The sequence below is a fragment of the Simochromis diagramma genome, unplaced genomic scaffold (assembly GCF_900408965.1).
Source record: "Simochromis diagramma unplaced genomic scaffold, fSimDia1.1 OVJJ01000604.1, whole genome shotgun sequence".
NCBI classification, from domain to species: Eukaryota; Metazoa; Chordata; class Actinopteri; order Cichliformes; family Cichlidae; genus Simochromis; species Simochromis diagramma.
Genome location: NW_024387416.1, coordinates 732,130 through 750,573, shown reverse-complemented (window position 1 = coordinate 750,573; position 18,444 = coordinate 732,130). Strand labels below are relative to the sequence as shown.

The 18,444-nt window shown below is 39.2% G+C and overlaps 1 protein-coding gene across 6 annotated transcripts in view; it reads left to right on the top strand.

Annotated features, from left to right (window-relative positions):
- Positions 1–1,690: 1,690 nt before the first annotated feature.
- The window catches only part of elavl2 (ELAV like neuron-specific RNA binding protein 2), a 32,871-nt gene continuing 16,117 nt past the window's right edge, over positions 1,691–18,444 (top strand). The window contains exons 1-3 of one of the 6 annotated variants that reach the window (XM_040012329.1): positions 1,691–2,133; positions 16,740–16,830; positions 17,889–18,129. In XM_040012329.1, coding sequence (XP_039868263.1) covers positions 16,759–16,830; positions 17,889–18,129 — 313 coding nt within the window. In that variant the 5' untranslated portion in view covers positions 1,691–2,133; positions 16,740–16,758. Of the gene's footprint in view, positions 2,134–2,856; positions 3,581–16,739; positions 16,831–17,885; positions 18,130–18,444 lie in introns of those variants that run through there. The other 5 variants (XM_040012327.1, XM_040012330.1, XM_040012328.1 and 2 more) reach the window with 5 other exon arrangements.

The window sequence follows — 18,444 nt, the reverse complement described above, 5'->3', positions numbered from 1 at the left end:
GGTATGATGCCAAAAATGAAGATGCTGGAAAATGTTCACTAAAGCCTCATGACTTTTTTTTTTTTTTTTTTAAAGAAAATGTAAAAGCACTTGTGTGGTTGCAGGCTTGCTTGTTTATTTTTTTTTATTTTTATAGATTTGAAGACATTAGAAGTGAATCCAGTTTGTGACAGTGGGTCCTCAGTCACAACTGGGGCTGGGGTGGTTGATGCAAAGTTCTCATGTTATTTCCTGTGTCTAATTTATCATACCTTTTAACACACCAGTGTGAAACACAACAACATACAAAGTTAGAGAGATGCTGTATTCTGAAGGCTGCCTTTTTTTTTTTTTTCATAGGAGTTTGTGCATCCCTCTTTATTTGTTTTTGAGATGAGGACAGTGATGTAGGTACCATCAATTATGATTAAATGTCTGTTGTCACAGCTGATGACACACACACATGACTAACACTAACATGTGTTTGAGTTTTTTTTCATCCTATTAAGAGACTACACTAAGCTCCATTTATTACCTGGCATCTACTGGACATACACATAAAGCAAAATGCCCTGGTATGCATGTACATCTGTGTGTCAGGTCCTCTTGTGTTTTGCTAGGAGTTACATTATATACTGTGCCTGTTTGAAACTGTCATACCGCCTAATAGCACCGATCTCCCCTCTGATTGCATTTACGTTAGCCTAACTGTTGCTCCACCCTCTGAAAGTCGACAAAGAAGGTATGAGATAACTCCTGCTGTAGAGTGTGCTTCACTAGTGCACATCCAGTAAGGTCAAAATTACGGTAATATCAGTATTCCTTTAAAATAAAACAAAATGTGAAAAAGTGCCGGGGGAGCCCCAATTAACGCCCACATCTGTTTCTAACCTGTAGGTCGAGGGTTGAGGGCTGACCGTTGACTGGAGGGCTCCGAGTCAGACGGCATGTAGGCTGCCTTTACAGTCACTGTGTTAGAGCAGTGCGCTGTCCGCGGTGCTGAAACCTGCTGATGAACGCGGGGATTCGCTTTCAGCACCAGTGCAAACGGGGATTTTCTTTAAATATATATATATTTAAAGATATCCTAACTAATGATGATGTTGTGAGAATGGGGAAATGGCGCAGACAGTAGCAGGGTGAGAACGAGTGCGGCTGGCCTGCTAGAGAGTGGAGGGGAAAGGCGTTTCGGAGTAGTTTTATTGTGTCTGCGAGGGCTGGAGTGGAATAAAGAAAAGAGAGAGAAAAAAACGAGCCGTTTGCAACACGTGAAAGCAGCACACGTCTCTTACATGACTTCAGTAAGGTCGCTGATTCTTAGATGATGGTGACAGTGTGGTGATCTGCTGTTAAACAAATTTCTCAGGTTTCTTTCTTTGCTTTTTGTTCTTCCTTTTTTTTTTTGTTAAGGGGGGGGCAAAAGAGCGGACTATGCTACTCTCGAGTCGTGGTGTTATTCCCGCCCGCTCCACAGACCCATACCACGGCAAAAAGGCGATGTTTGACTTCAAATGCCATATTTAGGAAAAATGCTCGGTCGCTTTGAGTGACTGGGGCGAGGACGAATGGCGTCTTGTGATCTGGGAAGAGACGCTCGAGCTCAGTGAGGAACGCCTCGGAGCCAATAGCATTGGAGGGCTTGTGCACGCATAAGCGGTGGATGGAGCTTCTCCGGGTATACTTCCGCGTCCAATGCATGTTCATGTGTAGGTTGAATGGATGAAACGGGGAGTGCGGAGAGGTATAGGCATGCTGTGATACGGCCCTATATATTTGCCGGCAGGACTATCTTCCTTTTAAAGAGAACCTCCTCCGTGCATTGGCTTCCACTCAGTGATGTCGCGTATTTGTGTGGCGCACCTGTAAAGAGCGAGACAGGCAGAAGCCGGCTTTTTTAATTATTTGATTCCTTTTCTTTCTTCTGTTATCTTTTTTTCCCTTTTGTTTCATGCATTTGCTGAAAGGAACTCATTTCTGTGTTTTGATTTAATAAATATTTCATTTCCCTCATTTTATCTTGTTTGTGTTGGCTTTTTATGTTCCCAAGTTTGAACTAAAGAGAGCGGAATTCGTCATTTTACACGCTATTGGCCAGGTGTTTTCATTCAGAGATTGTTTGCCTAAGGACGTCCCTAACTTTCATTTGTAGAAACGGTAAGATATTTTTTACACATTTGCTCATTCACCTGAAACATGTGAAATCGATTTCTTCTTCTTTTTATTATTATTACTAAGCCTGTTTCTGTTCGCTGAGGACAGTGTGTAGAGCAGATCATGCATTCACTGTAGTCTCAGGCTGTCTTATTGCATGCAGACGCGATGGGGAAAGTCGCCGTGATGCATTCATGTTTCCCCACTCAGGGCTGATTTTCAACTCTTGAATCGCGGTGGCTTGGCATATAGGAGAGACTTACAACAGGCTTTCTCCGCACATGTGCTCAATTCTTTTTCTCTCCTTCCCCCCCACCCCTCGACATGCATGGACGCACTATTGCTCTAGTGTGCAGAAATACAGGCCTTGTAGAGAGCTGAAACGTGGGATCCGCATAGTAGTCGTTACACTCCAAAGGTAGAAATGTGGGGTGTATTAGACGGATGTTACCTATAGAAATTAATATTACTGGATACATGATGGAGCCAGTAAACAAACTAACAAAATTTAAGCTGTTTGACCTTAGACTTGAGCCCTTTCATTAATATAAAAACTTGCGATTTTATTTAAGCTCTAAATTATAAAAGAGAAAAAAGCGGGTCCAAATACAAATGAGATTTAAAATTAATGAGTGGTGGCTTTATTTTTTTCCCGTCTTTCAAATTCAATCGTAAGATGGTCTGTAAGGTTTAAGATGCAGCGTAACTGCAAAAAGACCAATGCTATATAGGTTAAGTGCAGCCGGGTGTTGTGCTACTTAGAGTTGCCGGATGAAGTTCTGCTATCACATGCATATTCCTATGCTATTTTTGAATTTCCATGCAGCGCTTATTTGTGAAGAATACAGGAGCTTAGCTACTCGCCCCCCCCCCCCCCCCTTTTTTTTTTTTTAGAAAAAACAAACAAACACAAAAACCCAAAGCGATCCTAACCTTTGTCAGCATTCCTGTCTTTTGCCCTTTTTTGTCTTTAAATATAGGCCACCTATATATTAAATCCATGCCCATATGTTTGCTCTGCATGGATAACAATGGAGATGCCGAAAACTTAAAATATATATAAAATGTTTATGTTCACGTCATCGCTGGAAAAGGCTATCTGTTAAAATTAGTTGATTACCCTACAAAGAACCCTAGTGGCACAATGTTGGTTTTTGTTTATTTAGTTTTATTTTATTTTGGAGCTGTAGCTATTTCTTAGTTGTAATTTTCCTCTGTGCTGAGCGCTGTTTAAAGCAGCAGCCTACACCTGCAGCAAATCAATTAATCGTCTATTTCCGGTATAGAGAGGGTGGGTCTGCGCTGATTGGCCAAAAGTCTGATTAGTTTATTTAGGGTGGCTGGGTTCCCGCCACCGCTTCTTATTCTGCTGCGCAAAGACTGTGACCAGGTTTGATGTCTGCAGGTTGTACCTCAATAAATTCCCGCGACGCCGATTCAACACGTCAAGGTAAGACAAGTCAAAGTGTTAGCGTGCTTAAAAACAAAGAAATACTAACTGTAAAAAGAGGTCAGAGTTGTTAGCTAGGCCAGACATGCTAGCTGAGCGCCATTAAAAGTAGTTTTGACTTGAGAAAACTTTGCCTCTTGTAACCTAACCTTAAAGCTTCTTAAGTTAGTGGGGTAACCTAATTAGTTTGGTGTACAAAATAAAATTGTGTGACCAAAAAAAAGACGCTCTAAAGCCCCTCCATCACTGGCAGAGGTTGTTAGCTAAACCCGCTCGGCTAAACCACAATTAGCAGAAAATGGAAGTTTCACCCGGATTAACCGCTTTCTTTCGTAGTATAATCTGTAAGTAGTCACGGTCTTTAATTGGATGAGCTGGGTTTCTGCACTGGCACAGGTGTCACAAATTAAACTAACATCACTGGGTTGCGTTCACTTGTTCCCGGTGAGATGGCTTCACTTCACTGTAGAAATGCTTTACTAACAGGAATTTAAGTTCAGTTGGTTTTAACAGTGGCCTTTGCCTATAAACACACAAAGCCTAAAAACGTAACCCCCGTCACCCATTGTTTTTGGGATTTTTTTTTCGTATCTAAGTGACTTATAATAATATAAGTATATTTTTTTTACACAGGCACATTGCTAGCTGTAAGGAGTCCTATGTATTTTCAGAGTGATTAAATTATTGCCTGATCTCATTGCTAGTAAACCTTGGATTATTTTTGGGTGATACGCCGGTCAAAGTAAAGAGCCTGGTAATTTTGTCTTTGTAAGCTTGAACTGTTAAGACTTGGAATTGCGGCATTAAACAAATGGGTTTTCACTCTACTTTGTATTTTGTGTGGCCTTGAATATTGATTGAGTGAATCTGTCGAAGCCACAGGCATCAGTTCGTGGTGAGTAACCTTCAGCTGTGAGGTCACGAAAAGATTACATATCATGGAGTCAGCAGCTAAGAGCCTGACCGGGTAATTTACCAGAAATGCAGGACATCTGTGGCTAGGGGAATAGTCAAAAGGAAAGTGACATCTTGAAGCTTTCAGTTTTTGTTTTTTTGTTTTCCTTTTTTCCTTTTTTAAATTTTTTATTTATTTATTTTATAAAAAGGAGGTCCTTAGTGACTATTAAACCTTATATGCGATTAACAGATGAAAAATCAGTTGTCTATGCTGCTTTTTGTCTGGGCATCCGATTAAATGCAGTACTACAAAATAATGAAACGCTGTGGGGGGGGGGAATTCATAATTTCTCTAACAGAAATGCTTCTCCCCCAATCATGCTGCGTTTTATTTTGTTCTTAGTTGTACTGGCTGTAAGAACACTGTTCGCTGCACAGTGATTGCACTTAATTTTTCTGATATCAGTGGTGTTGAACACCGCTCAGGGGATATTAATTCAGATGAAGTGTCACGGCAGATCTAATCATAGGTATGTAAAAGATAGCTGCTGCTTTTAGGCATTTTTTTCCCTTCCTCTCTGTTCGTGCAACGTCCACAGCTTCAGCAGCCACTGTGTTCCTGAGGACAAGAGATAAGAGCGGTTGTCTTTATGTATTATTGAGCCCCCACGTCTGCCTTTCTAAATAAAGGCTGCTGACAGAGTGACTAAAATGCAGGACAGTGAGTGAACTTCCAAAGGCCACATATCACTGTGCTCTGCACGGCGATGTGTGCTGCTGTCAGAACTGGGTTAGTATACAGCGTGTAGCTTTGAGGAGAACAGCAATTTTGACCCCTTTGTCCTCCTTAAATGTCCGTCCCATCCCCCTTCCATGACTTCGTTGCCTAACGCCCCCCACTACAAACCCCCTTGCTGCTGAGACAGACTAAGGCTCTGTGGCTTTTGCACTTACTGTGTGTTGGCCACAGGGTGGCCCTCCCCAGTATGTGCAGGTCATTACTGGAGATCAGCAATGCATTGTCCTTGAACCCTGTTACTGCTTTGTCAGGCCTGGATACAGTAGGTGGGGTTTTTGTGTGTGTTGAGTGCTTTATGTAATTTAACTGTATTGTCTTGCGGCCTGTTTCTGGTGGTGGAAATATGCCTAGTTTTGTGTTAGACGTGTGATTTGGATATTGGTGAACTGGATTCATGAAGGATTTTTTTTGTTGTTCTATTAAAGTGTTTTTTTTACTCTAAGTGGTTTTAAGTACCGACTTGGATTTCAGCAGTCTCACTAGTATATTATAGTACTGTATATTTTGTTACAGGAGGTTGGACTAATTCCACTCGTTCAACAATTATAAAATTGTCAAACTAAAGAGTCAAATGGTAATCTGTACCTTGTATAAATGTTTTATTGTACTGCTTTTATTGTACGGCTGCACGTCAGCTGTCATTTGTTTTTTGTTTTTTCTAATTTCATACCTAAAGATAGTAATAACAGACTGGCAAATATGAAGAATCATAAGCATCGACATATTGATGTTTGTACTCTAGCTCTCCAGCAGCACAGAGCATGAAGTATAAAAATGCCTCTGGTTAGGATTTCTGAATAAGTCAATACTGATGAACATGTGTTGCAGTCTCTTGAGCAATATGAGCCCAACTGAATTTTATTTCAGCCAAATTCTGCATTTTTCAAATAACGTTTTCTTCTGAGATTGCAGGATTATTGACTTTTTCCAAAAGTGTTGGTGAGAAATTGTGCGCTTGTAATCTTGGAGGCACACTGCCAATTATAACCCAGTTGCGTCACATTTCAGTATTACTGTGACATGCTCTGGCTGGCATGGGGGAAATGCTGCATAAATACCCTTTTCTCAACCTTAGGACAATCATAACAGAAGTAATAAAAGTTCACCTATAAAGATGCTTCCCCTCCTTATCCTTAAGTTAAACTGCATTGAAAGCTGGTTTGCCAGTAAGAACACACACAGCAAAGACACAATGCAGCACTGCAGTTTTTTGAGATGTGGACTACGGAGCAGGACAAGAGGCTGGAGTGATCATGTTGGGCTGTGAGGTGACAGTGTTAATTTATCAGCAAAATTGATTGGATTTCAAGGAAATAAGTAGACCAGGGGCAATATGTCCAAGTAGTAAAATGCATGTATGTGCTTAATTTGGTAGGTGATGTTTTTGGCTATATTCTTTTTGTCAAGGACCATACAGCCTCTGAGTAACAAACCACATGAATAATGCTGCGCATGTGCAAACAGCTGCTTCACCTAACCCAAAACACACAGAGGTGCGTCTCTGGAGGGAGAGCTGGGACTTAGAAGTCGCTGCATGTTTTATTTATTTATTTATTTTTTTAAATATAGATGTATGCTGTTGATTATAAGGGAGAAAGTTGCTAGGTTGGCATTGGTGAGGTGAACTGAGACGTGAGGATTACTGCTGCGAGTGAGAGGGACGTCAAACACCCAAGCTGAGATGCAGCATACAGTATTCCCACATAAGAAAACAAATTACTTGATTTTTATTTTTTTTTCAGTTCATCTAATACCTAACCAATAAATAAAAATAGTTGAATAAAACATCTACATTTTCTCATCCAGGTACAAGTAGACTAACCTTTTCCTTTTCTCCAGCATTTTCTTTTATAGCCTTATCCTTTGTACTTCTGGTGTGTGGGTAGACTAGTCTCATCTATGTTTTCAGCTGTGATATTTTGAACCGTTACTTGTGTGCTTTTAGTTTTCAAGGACAGGTTGTGCATGTCAGTGTGTGCACTCTGGAGTTCTTTACTCTGCAGCTTGTCACGCATACTTGGTCAATTTAATCCTCTGTGGAGTTGGTAGCAGAGATTCGTGCCTCCTCATTTTAAGTGCTCAGTGTCACATCAGTACATGCCGATCTAAATGTTGGCTTCATGTTCAAGTTGAAGAAATTCTATGGTCAGCCAGATCTGTACTAAACTGCCTCTTGTCAAAATCACGAGGGTTTATTCAGCTTGTTTTTCCCCGATTAATGTTTTCTCATAGCAGTCTTATTGTATTTGATGTAGTATTTAATGACTGAGATTAAAACTTTGCTCATTTTAGGAAGTTTAATTAGTTAAGAGGTTTAATTAAAGAAAAAACACTGGTAAATGTTAAGATTCTTGTTTATGCAGTGAACAAAATGTATGTTCAGTAGTGGCCATTTAAAGTGTAGGTCCTCTCAAAAGCCTGGATATCTTAAAGTTTCCGTTATGACTTGCGTGTGTGATTAATTTAAATTTAGAACTGAAAGTTGTGGTGTTCTTCAGTAGTCAAGAAAAATCCTACCAAAAATATCAAAATGTAGAGCAGGGCGATATGGCCAAAAATATTTATCACGATATACATTTGACAATTTGCGATAACGATATAACTGACGATATAATTGACACGAGACAAAATACTAGCAGTGCGGGTTCGTAGCTTAGCAAAGTCGCACTGAAACATTTGACAGATTTTCGAGCGCCGTGTACGACATAAAATCGTTTCGAGGTCAGTAAACACAACCAGAATTCATACATAAGGCACACGGGATTATAAGGGGCACTGTCGATTTTCAGAAAAATCAAAGGATTGATTTTAAGTGTGCCGTATTTTCAAAAAACACTGTAATAACGACGGCCCGCTAGCATACTCTACCAAAAATAGTGCTTTGTTGTGTATCTGACGGATGAAAGCTAAACCAGTTCCACACCACTGAAGTTGCAGCATTGTTACAAACCAATTCTGGTTCATCCGTTTCATTTAACGATCCACTTTTGCTCTTCTCATTCTGCGTCGCCGCCATGTGCGTATGTAAACAAAGGCACTGCGCATGCGCGTTTTACCCATATTCTATCGCGATATTTCATTTTCCTATCGTTGCCCAACATTACACCGGTATTACCGTGAACGGTATGATATAGCCGAGCCCTATCAAAATGGTCTTCTTGTAAGGAACAATCTGTTGAATAAAAATTTGGAAAATGGAGGTATAAAAGCTTCACACATATTTCAAGAATGTTGCTAACAGCACCTTGCCAATTGTCTGAACTTCACTCCCCAAAAATTTGCTGTGATGTAAAATGGAAACCTGACAGAAAATCGTGATATTGGATCCTAGGAGTGTACAAACGCTTTTCTTTATAAATTTACATCTGTCAATCTTCTTGGGTTTACTCAATTTAAGGTTATGGGAGGGCTGGAGCCCATCTCAGCTGCCATAGCAAAAAAGGCGAGGTACATCCTCGACAGTTTGACGCAGCGCTAGCATGGCGTACCTTGCCTTCCTCCCACAGTCCAAAGACACACAGCTACTTGTGTTAGGTTATTTAGCGATTTTAAATTATCCATAGGTGTCAATTGGTTTTAAGATGCAGGTATAACTTCTGTTGTACCCACTGAGGTGAGGTGGGTGGGAGTTGTGAGGATGAGCTGCTCCTCCACCCTTTAAAGCTGCAGTAAAGAGGGGAAATGCTGAGATTGATTCAATAGCAGTTGATTTTTCAGCTGTATCTCAGTGGAATTTGATCAGCTGTGAAATCTTGCTGCTGAACACCCACTCAGTCACTTTTCTATGTAATTAATTAGCACAATCAGTGAGCTGCTAAAACAGAGCCAGCACTACCAGCTTCAGAGGTTATAGAATGACAAATGGCTTAGAAACAAAAGTTTACTACCTCAGGTAATTCCTTGCATCTTTGTGACAACATTTTGAAAGCCCCTGTACTTTTTACAAGGGATCGAATGACTGCTAAATTCTGGGTTGATACTGATGCTTACAAGAGTTTGGCCCATGGATGACTCTGATGTTTGAGTTTATTTTATTCATCACTGTCAGGGAAAATGAAGCAAAATCACTTTTCATGAAATTAACAGCTCTAAACTGTTTTAGCACTTCTGTTTAGCCACTTTAAACACGATCAGTCAGTAAATGTGACTTTTGTCCAAAAGTTAATGGCGGTCAACAAAGCAAGTCTTGCCAGTAATATCCTACTTTTTACATTGTGCCATAGTGACGCTAGTAAAAAGGTGCTCACAGTATTTGAATTGGAAATCTGTATTTTTCTCATAGCAGCGCTGTGCGCAGAGCCTTTTTTTTCCCTTGCGAGAAGGCTGTGGGATCTGAAAGTCCCAGTAACTAAACATGCTACACTTTAATGAGTCCTAAAAGGCAGCCTGCTCAGTGGGGTAAAATTGTGGAGGTGGATGGGTTTAGCTTAGCAATGATGGGAAAACAAAAAAGAACCTTGTGGTCTTTATCTGGGCCTGGTTTCTGACGAAAATTGTGAGGCAAAGCCTCTAGGGGAACAAGATGCTCTGCTCTAAGAGGAAGCTGCTGGCTGGCTGCACACAGTGAAAGCCTTGACTGAAATTTTTGGGGAGCGGCATCTTGCCAGGCTTCGTGTTCCAAGTGTTTATCTAATGAAATATTTCTGCCTTGTGGCAGTATCTCAAGTGGGACAGTAGCCAGTGTTTGTGCATTGTACTTAGAATAAAAGGTGAAACATAAAATGAGATTGAAGTAAGTCAATTTCTTTAACAACAATATGTTCTCCTGTGGGCCTGTTTTTCTGTTACTGTGCGTGTGGGGAGCCAGTTTGTAGAGCAGCTAACTAAATTACAAATGCAATTTTTGGTAAATTAAATCAAAGGGCACAAGGATGCTGTGTGCCCTTTGTCACGTTAACAAAACGGCAAAAGTTTTGCAGTTCCCAACTGGTTTCACTTTTGACAATAACAAAAACAGAACCTTTTAGTCATTGGTTTTTAAGCTGCCGTTGTTCTACAGTAGACAAGTGGAAAAATATTATTTTAGATGAACACTAATGAAGAGCAGGTAAGCAATAGATAGTGCTGCATACACTGGCCTGCAGTTTGACTACCTGCAGTGTTTGGCTCTGAAACCTGCCAAGTCCCCACAGTACTGCACACAATGCTAATGCTGTCACTATTTTGTGTATCAATGTTTTACATATCTTTAGTAACACAATAACGGGTTAAAAGGGATTTTAATGATGCAAAAATAGTTTAAATCCCCGGCTAATCAGACTTCCTATTTGAGCAAATGTATAATTATTGAAAATCAGGTATGTGAGTAAAAGTAAAACTTGGACAATAACATCATGATGCAGAATTATTTTTGCTTCATTAAATGAATGATGATTTAAATCCCTCATGTCAATGACCATTGTGTTTTTGTTTTTTAATAAATACGCCCATGTTAAAAATGAGCCGCAGTATGAATAGTACTGTAAAATCTCAGTTTAAATTGATGTTGTGATGCTCCTAACTCCATCGGAGGAACAGCATAGTGAAGCTGTAGTAACATTATAAGCTTTAACCCTTTAGAGCCGGTCGGAGCGGGCACGCTCTGTTTTGCGTAACTATTTTTAAATCCTGGTAGCTCTGCAACCACGTAAGCTAGCGCAATAATTTTTTTTGCATATGAAACCAGAGGAGTTGTACTTACATCTTATGCCATCAGCTTGTCCTAGGTCACAGTTTCCTTCCACATACAGCTTTGCAAAAACTGCATAAAAAGCATTTGCAGCAACAAAAACATAATATTCCAGAAACACGCTTTGCCGATCCGATCAGCTGTTTGTAACACTTCCTACGTCCATCAGCGTGAACTGTCGCATGTCCGCCACGAGCTGCCCGAAACCGGAAGTGACGTCATTTTGCGGAAATGTAGTTTTTTACGTTCGGGGCCTTATGAGCCTATACAGGTGTTTTTAAAAGTTATGTTTGAGTTTATGACTTTCTGTGTCGTTTCTGGGATGCTTAGGACTCATGTTGCACTGCTGGAAATAGTTTATTTTGATGCATATGCTGTTATTTTGCAAATTTGCATTATAATATTTATTTTCGTTTTTCCTGCAGTATATGAAAATTGGTGTATTTCAAAAATAAAACTATGAAGACACTTAAAATAAATTTCCTGTGGTAGGAAACTAGTTTGTGCAACTTTTTTGTATTTACAGTTTTGAGGGATAAGCCTCTTAAATTTCTCTAACTAGAAATATATGTTAAAAAAACAAACGATTTTCAATTTTTTTGTAGTTTATTGCACTTTTTTGCAATTTATGTAATTACTATGCACCTAATGCAGACATATTATTAAAGTTTGGGCTATAATGGTTGTATTGATGTATAGCAACTTGAAATGCTCCCAAAAACGGCTCCACAGCATGTAAAAATATAATATAAGCACTGGCGGACTTGGTTCTATGGTAGGTCTTAAAGGGTTAAACATGTGCACTAGTCATATCAGCTCATGCTGCAGAATAACGTGCACACCTTGATGTTAACAAGTAGCAGCTGATTTTGTGAAACAGAACAAAATATAATTTGTAGTAAGCTGTTGTTGTTATTGTTATTGTGGGCTCCTTCATAATGCTAATGCAAAAACCACTAATAGGCCACTGTAACCATCTGCAGGTTCCTGGTTTTTGCATCTCTGCCACCATTTTTGGGCTCATTTGGTTCAGCAGCTTCTCTTTTAGTAAAATAACTGTTGTACAGCATTCATTAAATTTACCTCCCACATCATCCCCTCTGTTTCAGTCACAATAGTAGTTTCAGTAACTCTGCCAACTAGCATTTTGGAGGTATAATTACAGAGTGATGCGCAAAGTGTTAAAATAGGACATGCTGAATTCCATTTATGATTAAGAGTTTATTAGAACAAAACTAGTAGAGCTCATCAGGAAAGTCAGCACAGCAAACGACACAGGCTGAGAATCCTGGCTGAAAAACAGCTAAGCAATGACGCAGTCGATTACTGGTGGTCTTTAACAAAATGTTCAGTGTTTCTCTGTATTATTTAGGGTCCTTAGAACTGTTGTTTAAACTGAATTTAAACTTTGACTGCAAATGTATATCTCAAAGCTTTAAAAAAAATAATTTATTGATCAATATTTGATGATTAAACTGTAAATAAACTGTACACTCATCCAGCAAACCCCTCTCCCTTCTGAGGGGCGGTGCCTCTGCTCAGTGCAGTCTCACCCTCTGGGAGAGGTTGGATCTGCCCAGTCAGCCAGTGAAATTCGCCACCTTAGTCATCCTGGTGACTTCTATATTTAACCCTGTGTGCTCTGTGATCAATTAACAGTTTGTGAACCTCGGAAGTTTAATCATTTACGAACGCGCTGGAAGTGACTTTATACATTTGCATCATTGCTGAAGCTCAATAATTAAAACATTCAAGGTAAAAAATTAATGGGAAATATCCTGAGATGGATAACTGGAATGTGCTTTTTGCATGTCAGTCTTAGTTTTGAAACTTTGTGGAGATTAAAAAAAATCATCATGGACTCTAACTTGGTTTTTCACATGCTGTGCCTGAAATATGCAGTGTCCACAAGAGCAAGCGAAGTTAACCTGTGACGTCTCTGGCAGTAGTTATTATTCATGAAATAAAGTGAAGGCTGATGCCTATAGTCATGGTTTGGGGTTTCCTCCAGTGTATTGTAAGCTTGCCTGAGTAACCTTAAGCATTGGGGAGTAATTTCTTTTTAGACTTACTGCACTCCAGTAAGCTAATGATGTTTGGCTTATTGTCACCTTGACTGTTTTTTAACTTATAAAAACACCTTATATGTAGCGATAAAATAAATAAAAATAAATCATTAACCCGTCCCTTTAATTATCAAACTCTAAAACACAAATCTGCAAAGAGATTTGCAATGGGGTGCATCTTTGTTGGAAACCATATGGCCTATTGTGCACTTCAAAATCACACTGTATAAATGAGTCTCCTCGGCCTTCGGTTCATCTTCTGTCACGGTCTGCTGAGGTTTTTCTCCTAAGTGAAATGCATCTGTGGTAATGGGTCATGTTGGTAAAAGCAATTTGCTGTGTTTTCTATTTTTGCTTGGGTTATGCAGCGAGTGGTTTCGACCTTGGTTTTGGGACATGCCAGCAAATCAAAAGACTCATTTATTTGCACTTGTGCAATGCAACGTTAAAATCAACATGAATGCACAAATGTCTTAGCCAAGCTAAAAGCGGTGTTGAACTGAGTGTGTAACTTTCAGTTTAAGATATTAAACCTTTATCATCATCCTCACAGGTCTGTCTAAAAGAGATTTTGCGTTTGTTTAGTGGAATATAATTGATAATATTTTTTTTTTGATAATAAAAATTGATACCCGTTAAGTTAATCACCCAAAATGTTACTGTTTTTTTTCTTTTGTCCAGCCTGTGGCATAAAATTGAAATATAAACATTTGACGCAGAAATGACAACATCTAATGACAGAGTTATCACTGGCCTGAAGACAGAAAAAGCCAGTCACTGTGCGTGGTTATGAAACTGCAAGTGAGGCTGCAACTGCATTGTATTCATTTGCTCTGAGTAAACTGCATCACGCCATTTTACACATGGATTATGATCTGCCAAATATCTGGAAACAATGTGATGAGCATATTGTGCGTGACACAGGATAATTTTAAATTCAGCTGATAATGCCCCGTTCTGAGGAGGTGCTCACAGAGACTTCACTGCTCGAGCACAGCTGACTTTTGTCTAGATTTTACGGTCTTGTCATTCTGACTTTAGTTAGCTGGTAGCAAAGTAATTGCCCAACAACTGAGGGAAAGCAACTGCCTGAAAGTCAAATTAACATGTAGCCGACATATTCAAAGGTCAGGTTGATTCGTATACTAGCAAAATCCTGAATATTGTCACTATAGAAGATCTCTGCTCTGTACACGAAGAGACACAGCGATATACTTAAAACCCCCATAAATAACACTGTCCATGAACATTGTCATTTTTAGTCAAGCAGTCGCACTAATAACACATTCACAGTACACCTCCAGGTTTTCACACTTGGATAGACCGAGGTCATAATTATTTTCTAATTGAGAGTCCACAGCAGTTCTACAGCTGTTTGATGTGACTGACATTGGGCTGTTGCTGCAATTTGTCAGTTCATGTGTATTTGTGTACATAATCAGTGTTGTGTATTTTCTTTTTGTTCTCCCCTTGTTTTGCCTCTTTAGACCCATGTAAGACCTTCCTCTGGTAATAAATCTAGAGACTTTATGGACACGCTAACCTCCTTTAAAGAATCTAATTCTCAAAGATCTCAGTGTAAAGTTACTGCCAGGAGGCTTCGTGTACAAGCTGTAAATGCTGAACATCTAATACCTGAGACTGCTTTTAGGGTCCCCTCAAATCAGAACCACTGTTTGAGTTGGATTCAGACGATGGACTGAATAGTCTTTCAATTTAGAAAAAAATAAAATTGAATGTAGGAAAATACTGATCTGTCCACCGCTTAAGTTTCATGTAGTTTAATCCATGTTTGTTGCTGAATGGTGCACTAGTTCATGCTTACACCGGTTTTAAAAAAAAAAAGTTTGTTTACTATAATCTAGCTCATTAGCTGGTAGGATAATTAATAATATTCAGACCATTTCTACATCAGAAGATGCTGTAATAACCAGACCTTCAAATTCATTTAGGGCAGTGAACATAATACACATCATTTGGACAGGTGTTGCATTGTTGCATGGGTATTCTGTCTCTTGTGCAAATAAAAGTACATTGTGGATGATATAAACCCTTCCTAACTACTCTTAAACTAATATTTAATTTCCTCCTCCATCATCTTGGCACCCTGTGCATATACCAAACTCTTGTGACACTGATGGATGGCTATCTACAGATCAGAAAACCAGAGCAGAAAGGACTAAAGGAGCTGTAATTATAAGCCATGAGCAGTTTTATAGGGCGACTCATCACCTTATTCTACTTCAACACTGATGATGTGACACAGCTATTCCCTTCAGCTCAGTGTCGTGGCAGTGTTGAGGCAAAAAGAGACATTAAAGATGCCAATAGTTCTTAAAAGCTGCAGTTTACATGAATAATATGTATTTTATTATAAAATGACACATGAAAAAGTAAGATTTAATATATTAACTTTACTACAAAATTTGGACATTAAATTGTAGACTGAGTTCATGCTTAGAAGTATGGTGAAACACTAATGGCATATTGACGTGTGGCTTCACAAGCTCGCCACTAAGAAATTGGATTAGTTTGTACCTGTCCATGTGACAATCGCAGCACTATTTTCATTGTGTGAGTGGAGAAAATCAATTGGCATGAGAATGCACGCAGGTCGATTTTCATTTGATGCAACAAACAAATTCACGAATGAGGAGCTGCATGCAGTCATCTGTTACGTTTACTTAATGTTTTTCAAAATTAGCCTGCAGCCAAAAGAATCTTTTGTCTCCAACTTTAATTTCACAATACTTTACCATATTATACACAACATGGAAAAATGTCCTTATGCAGCTTCGTGGCCTGTAAAGTTATCAGAGGTGGCCCCGCTGTAAATGTGTGATCTTTGCTGACAGAGGTATTTTTAATGGTGTGAATTAAACTAAAGTCAGTTTGCACTGCTATAAATGTTTTGTTGGATTGTTGTATTATGCACATTATTATTGGAGCTTTTGTTTGTGTCTAAATATTGTGTGTGTATATAGGAATGTAGACATGGGTCACATGGCCACATGTGTTGCTGATATTTGGCATACTGCGTCTTGATGGACTTTAAAATGTAACTTCTGTGGCTTGGATTGTTTTTGGCTCATTTGTCTTTATTTTTAGTTGTGTCTTTGCCGCACTGTTAGTCAGTCTTTTGAATGCACTACTACGCATTTGGGCTCTGCATGTCACCTTGATGAACTACTTAGGTTTTATTTTTGTTTTGTTTTTTTAAGAGCAGGTATGTTAAGACAAAGTAAACATGTAGATTATTTCACCCTGGATGTTTCCACTTTTATTACTTATGTGCGCCTGGAGTTTTAAAAAATGCAGGAATGTGTTGGCTTAGCAGTCTTAGACAAATTAACTTGTGCTTTGCGGTCTTGGTGAGCATCTTTGTATAGCGCACTCATCCATTATACAAATTCCCATTCCTCATGCTTATTGTCCCCGTTGTGGCCAGGTTGCTCTGTAGACTGAACACTCTACACTTCTCGATTTTGCTTTTCTCTCCTTACTGTAGATGAATTGTGACCAAGTGAAACATTGCCTTTTGCTTCTTCTTGGTTTTCACCAATCTGCATGGACAGGCAGTTCGAAAAAAGGGGAGGGAGAAAAATGGCCTCCTTTTTACCCCCCCCCCCCCCCCCCCCCCCCCCCAAACGCTGACATGTGATCATCTCTGACTGTTGCTTTTGTTGTTGTTGATCTAACATGAAGTACTTTTTGTGTCCACATTTTCAGACGGCAACTCCAAACTAACATGGCAGTCAGACTGTGCGATGTGGCTTCTCTGCTTAGAAGTGGTTCGTGGGCGCCTGAGCCTTGGACTGGGGTCTGTGGCACTTTTATTTTTATTTTTGGAAATTATTTGTCCAGAAGGCCTCTTTGTCTCAGTGCTCAGGCCATACCAATGATAGTTCTTGTATTATAACATTGAATCTAAATCAATTTACGTATTAAATGTAGGCACCTTTTTGCAGTTTGCATGAAAAGCTCCCATGTTTAATGTCTCACTGTATTGGTATGGTCTAAAACTCTACTGCCCCTGTCTACTCTGTATTTAACTTATAGCATCACTGCTTTTAAAATTATAGCCTTGTACTCTGTGTGACGATAATTTAAAGTGAGAATAATAGTGGTGTGATTACATCGCTCTGCTTTCTGGTGAATCTGTTAATTAAGGATGACTCTTCATACATTAACGTGCTGCTGGTTGCCTTAACTGATTACGCATCGTTTCGGCCTGTTCCCCGATGCTAGCGTACTGATGGCTGCATGTTTTGGGCTTCTGTAGGCTTGGCATTTTCTAATTTTGGTGAATGAAATGTTGCTACTGCAGTAGGAAGTTTAAAATCCTGGAAAGATAATTTTTAATATTCTCACCTCAGTTGTTGTGCATATGGCAGATTAATAGATTGCCTTATTGCACAGGGCGTCTCCTCCTGTTTTCTCATAAAAGCAGCAATAACAAATATCAGAGTAATTAAACAAATATGGAGGGGTCCAATCTCAACTTCCAGTACTTTTGGGGGTTATATTGCTAAAATCTAACATTTGTCCTCATACCTGAGCTAAAGTTAAATTGACATGATTAAAACCTGTACTCAGTTTCTTCTGTGGTGATAAACTCTTGACATTGACAGCTTGCAGTGTGGGTTTTTTTTTTTTTTTTTTTCCCTTGGGTTAATTACCTGTAATGCTGTGCTGCATTAAATGATTAACACTATTTTTTCTTTAATCTTTAAATTTCACCAGTGGTTGTTATTCCACTGAAACAGTGTTTACTGTGTGAAGAGCGTCCTTTTTTAACTGCTGGTTTTATGATGCTTTTTGTTTCATTTGCATTTAGTTTTGATTTTTTTTTTTTTTTTCTTTCTGTCTCTTTAGCAGGTAATTGCTGCCATGGAAACACAGCTATCCAATGGGCCCACTTGCAACAACACAAGCAACGGTCCTTCAACTATCACAAACAACTGCTCCTCACCTGTAGAGTCAGGGAGCGTAGAGGACAGTAAAACTAACTTGATAGTCAACTATCTGCCTCAGAACATGACCCAGGAGGAACTGAAGAGTTTGTTTGGGAGCATCGGAGAAATTGAGTCCTGTAAACTAGTTCGAGACAAAATCACAGGTAACAACTGTTTGCATTGCTTATGCTGGTTAATGATTGCAGAACCACCTATGTGTGCATTATTATTTTGTTGTTTTTTTTGCATTGGTGCATTTTTTCTATTTAGCCTATTTAGATTTTCTTTTCAGGTTAATATAGATTTTGAACAAATGGTCGGCCTGTTTGTGCCGTAGGCTTTTGTGTTGCATGCACAGTGAGTTTTTTCCCTTCTTTTTAAAATAATAGACACCAACAAAGAAAGACCTTAATTCTGAAAATCATTGAGCATACATACTGTTTGATTATACAGTCGGCAAAAAGGGAACATTTGAGCAA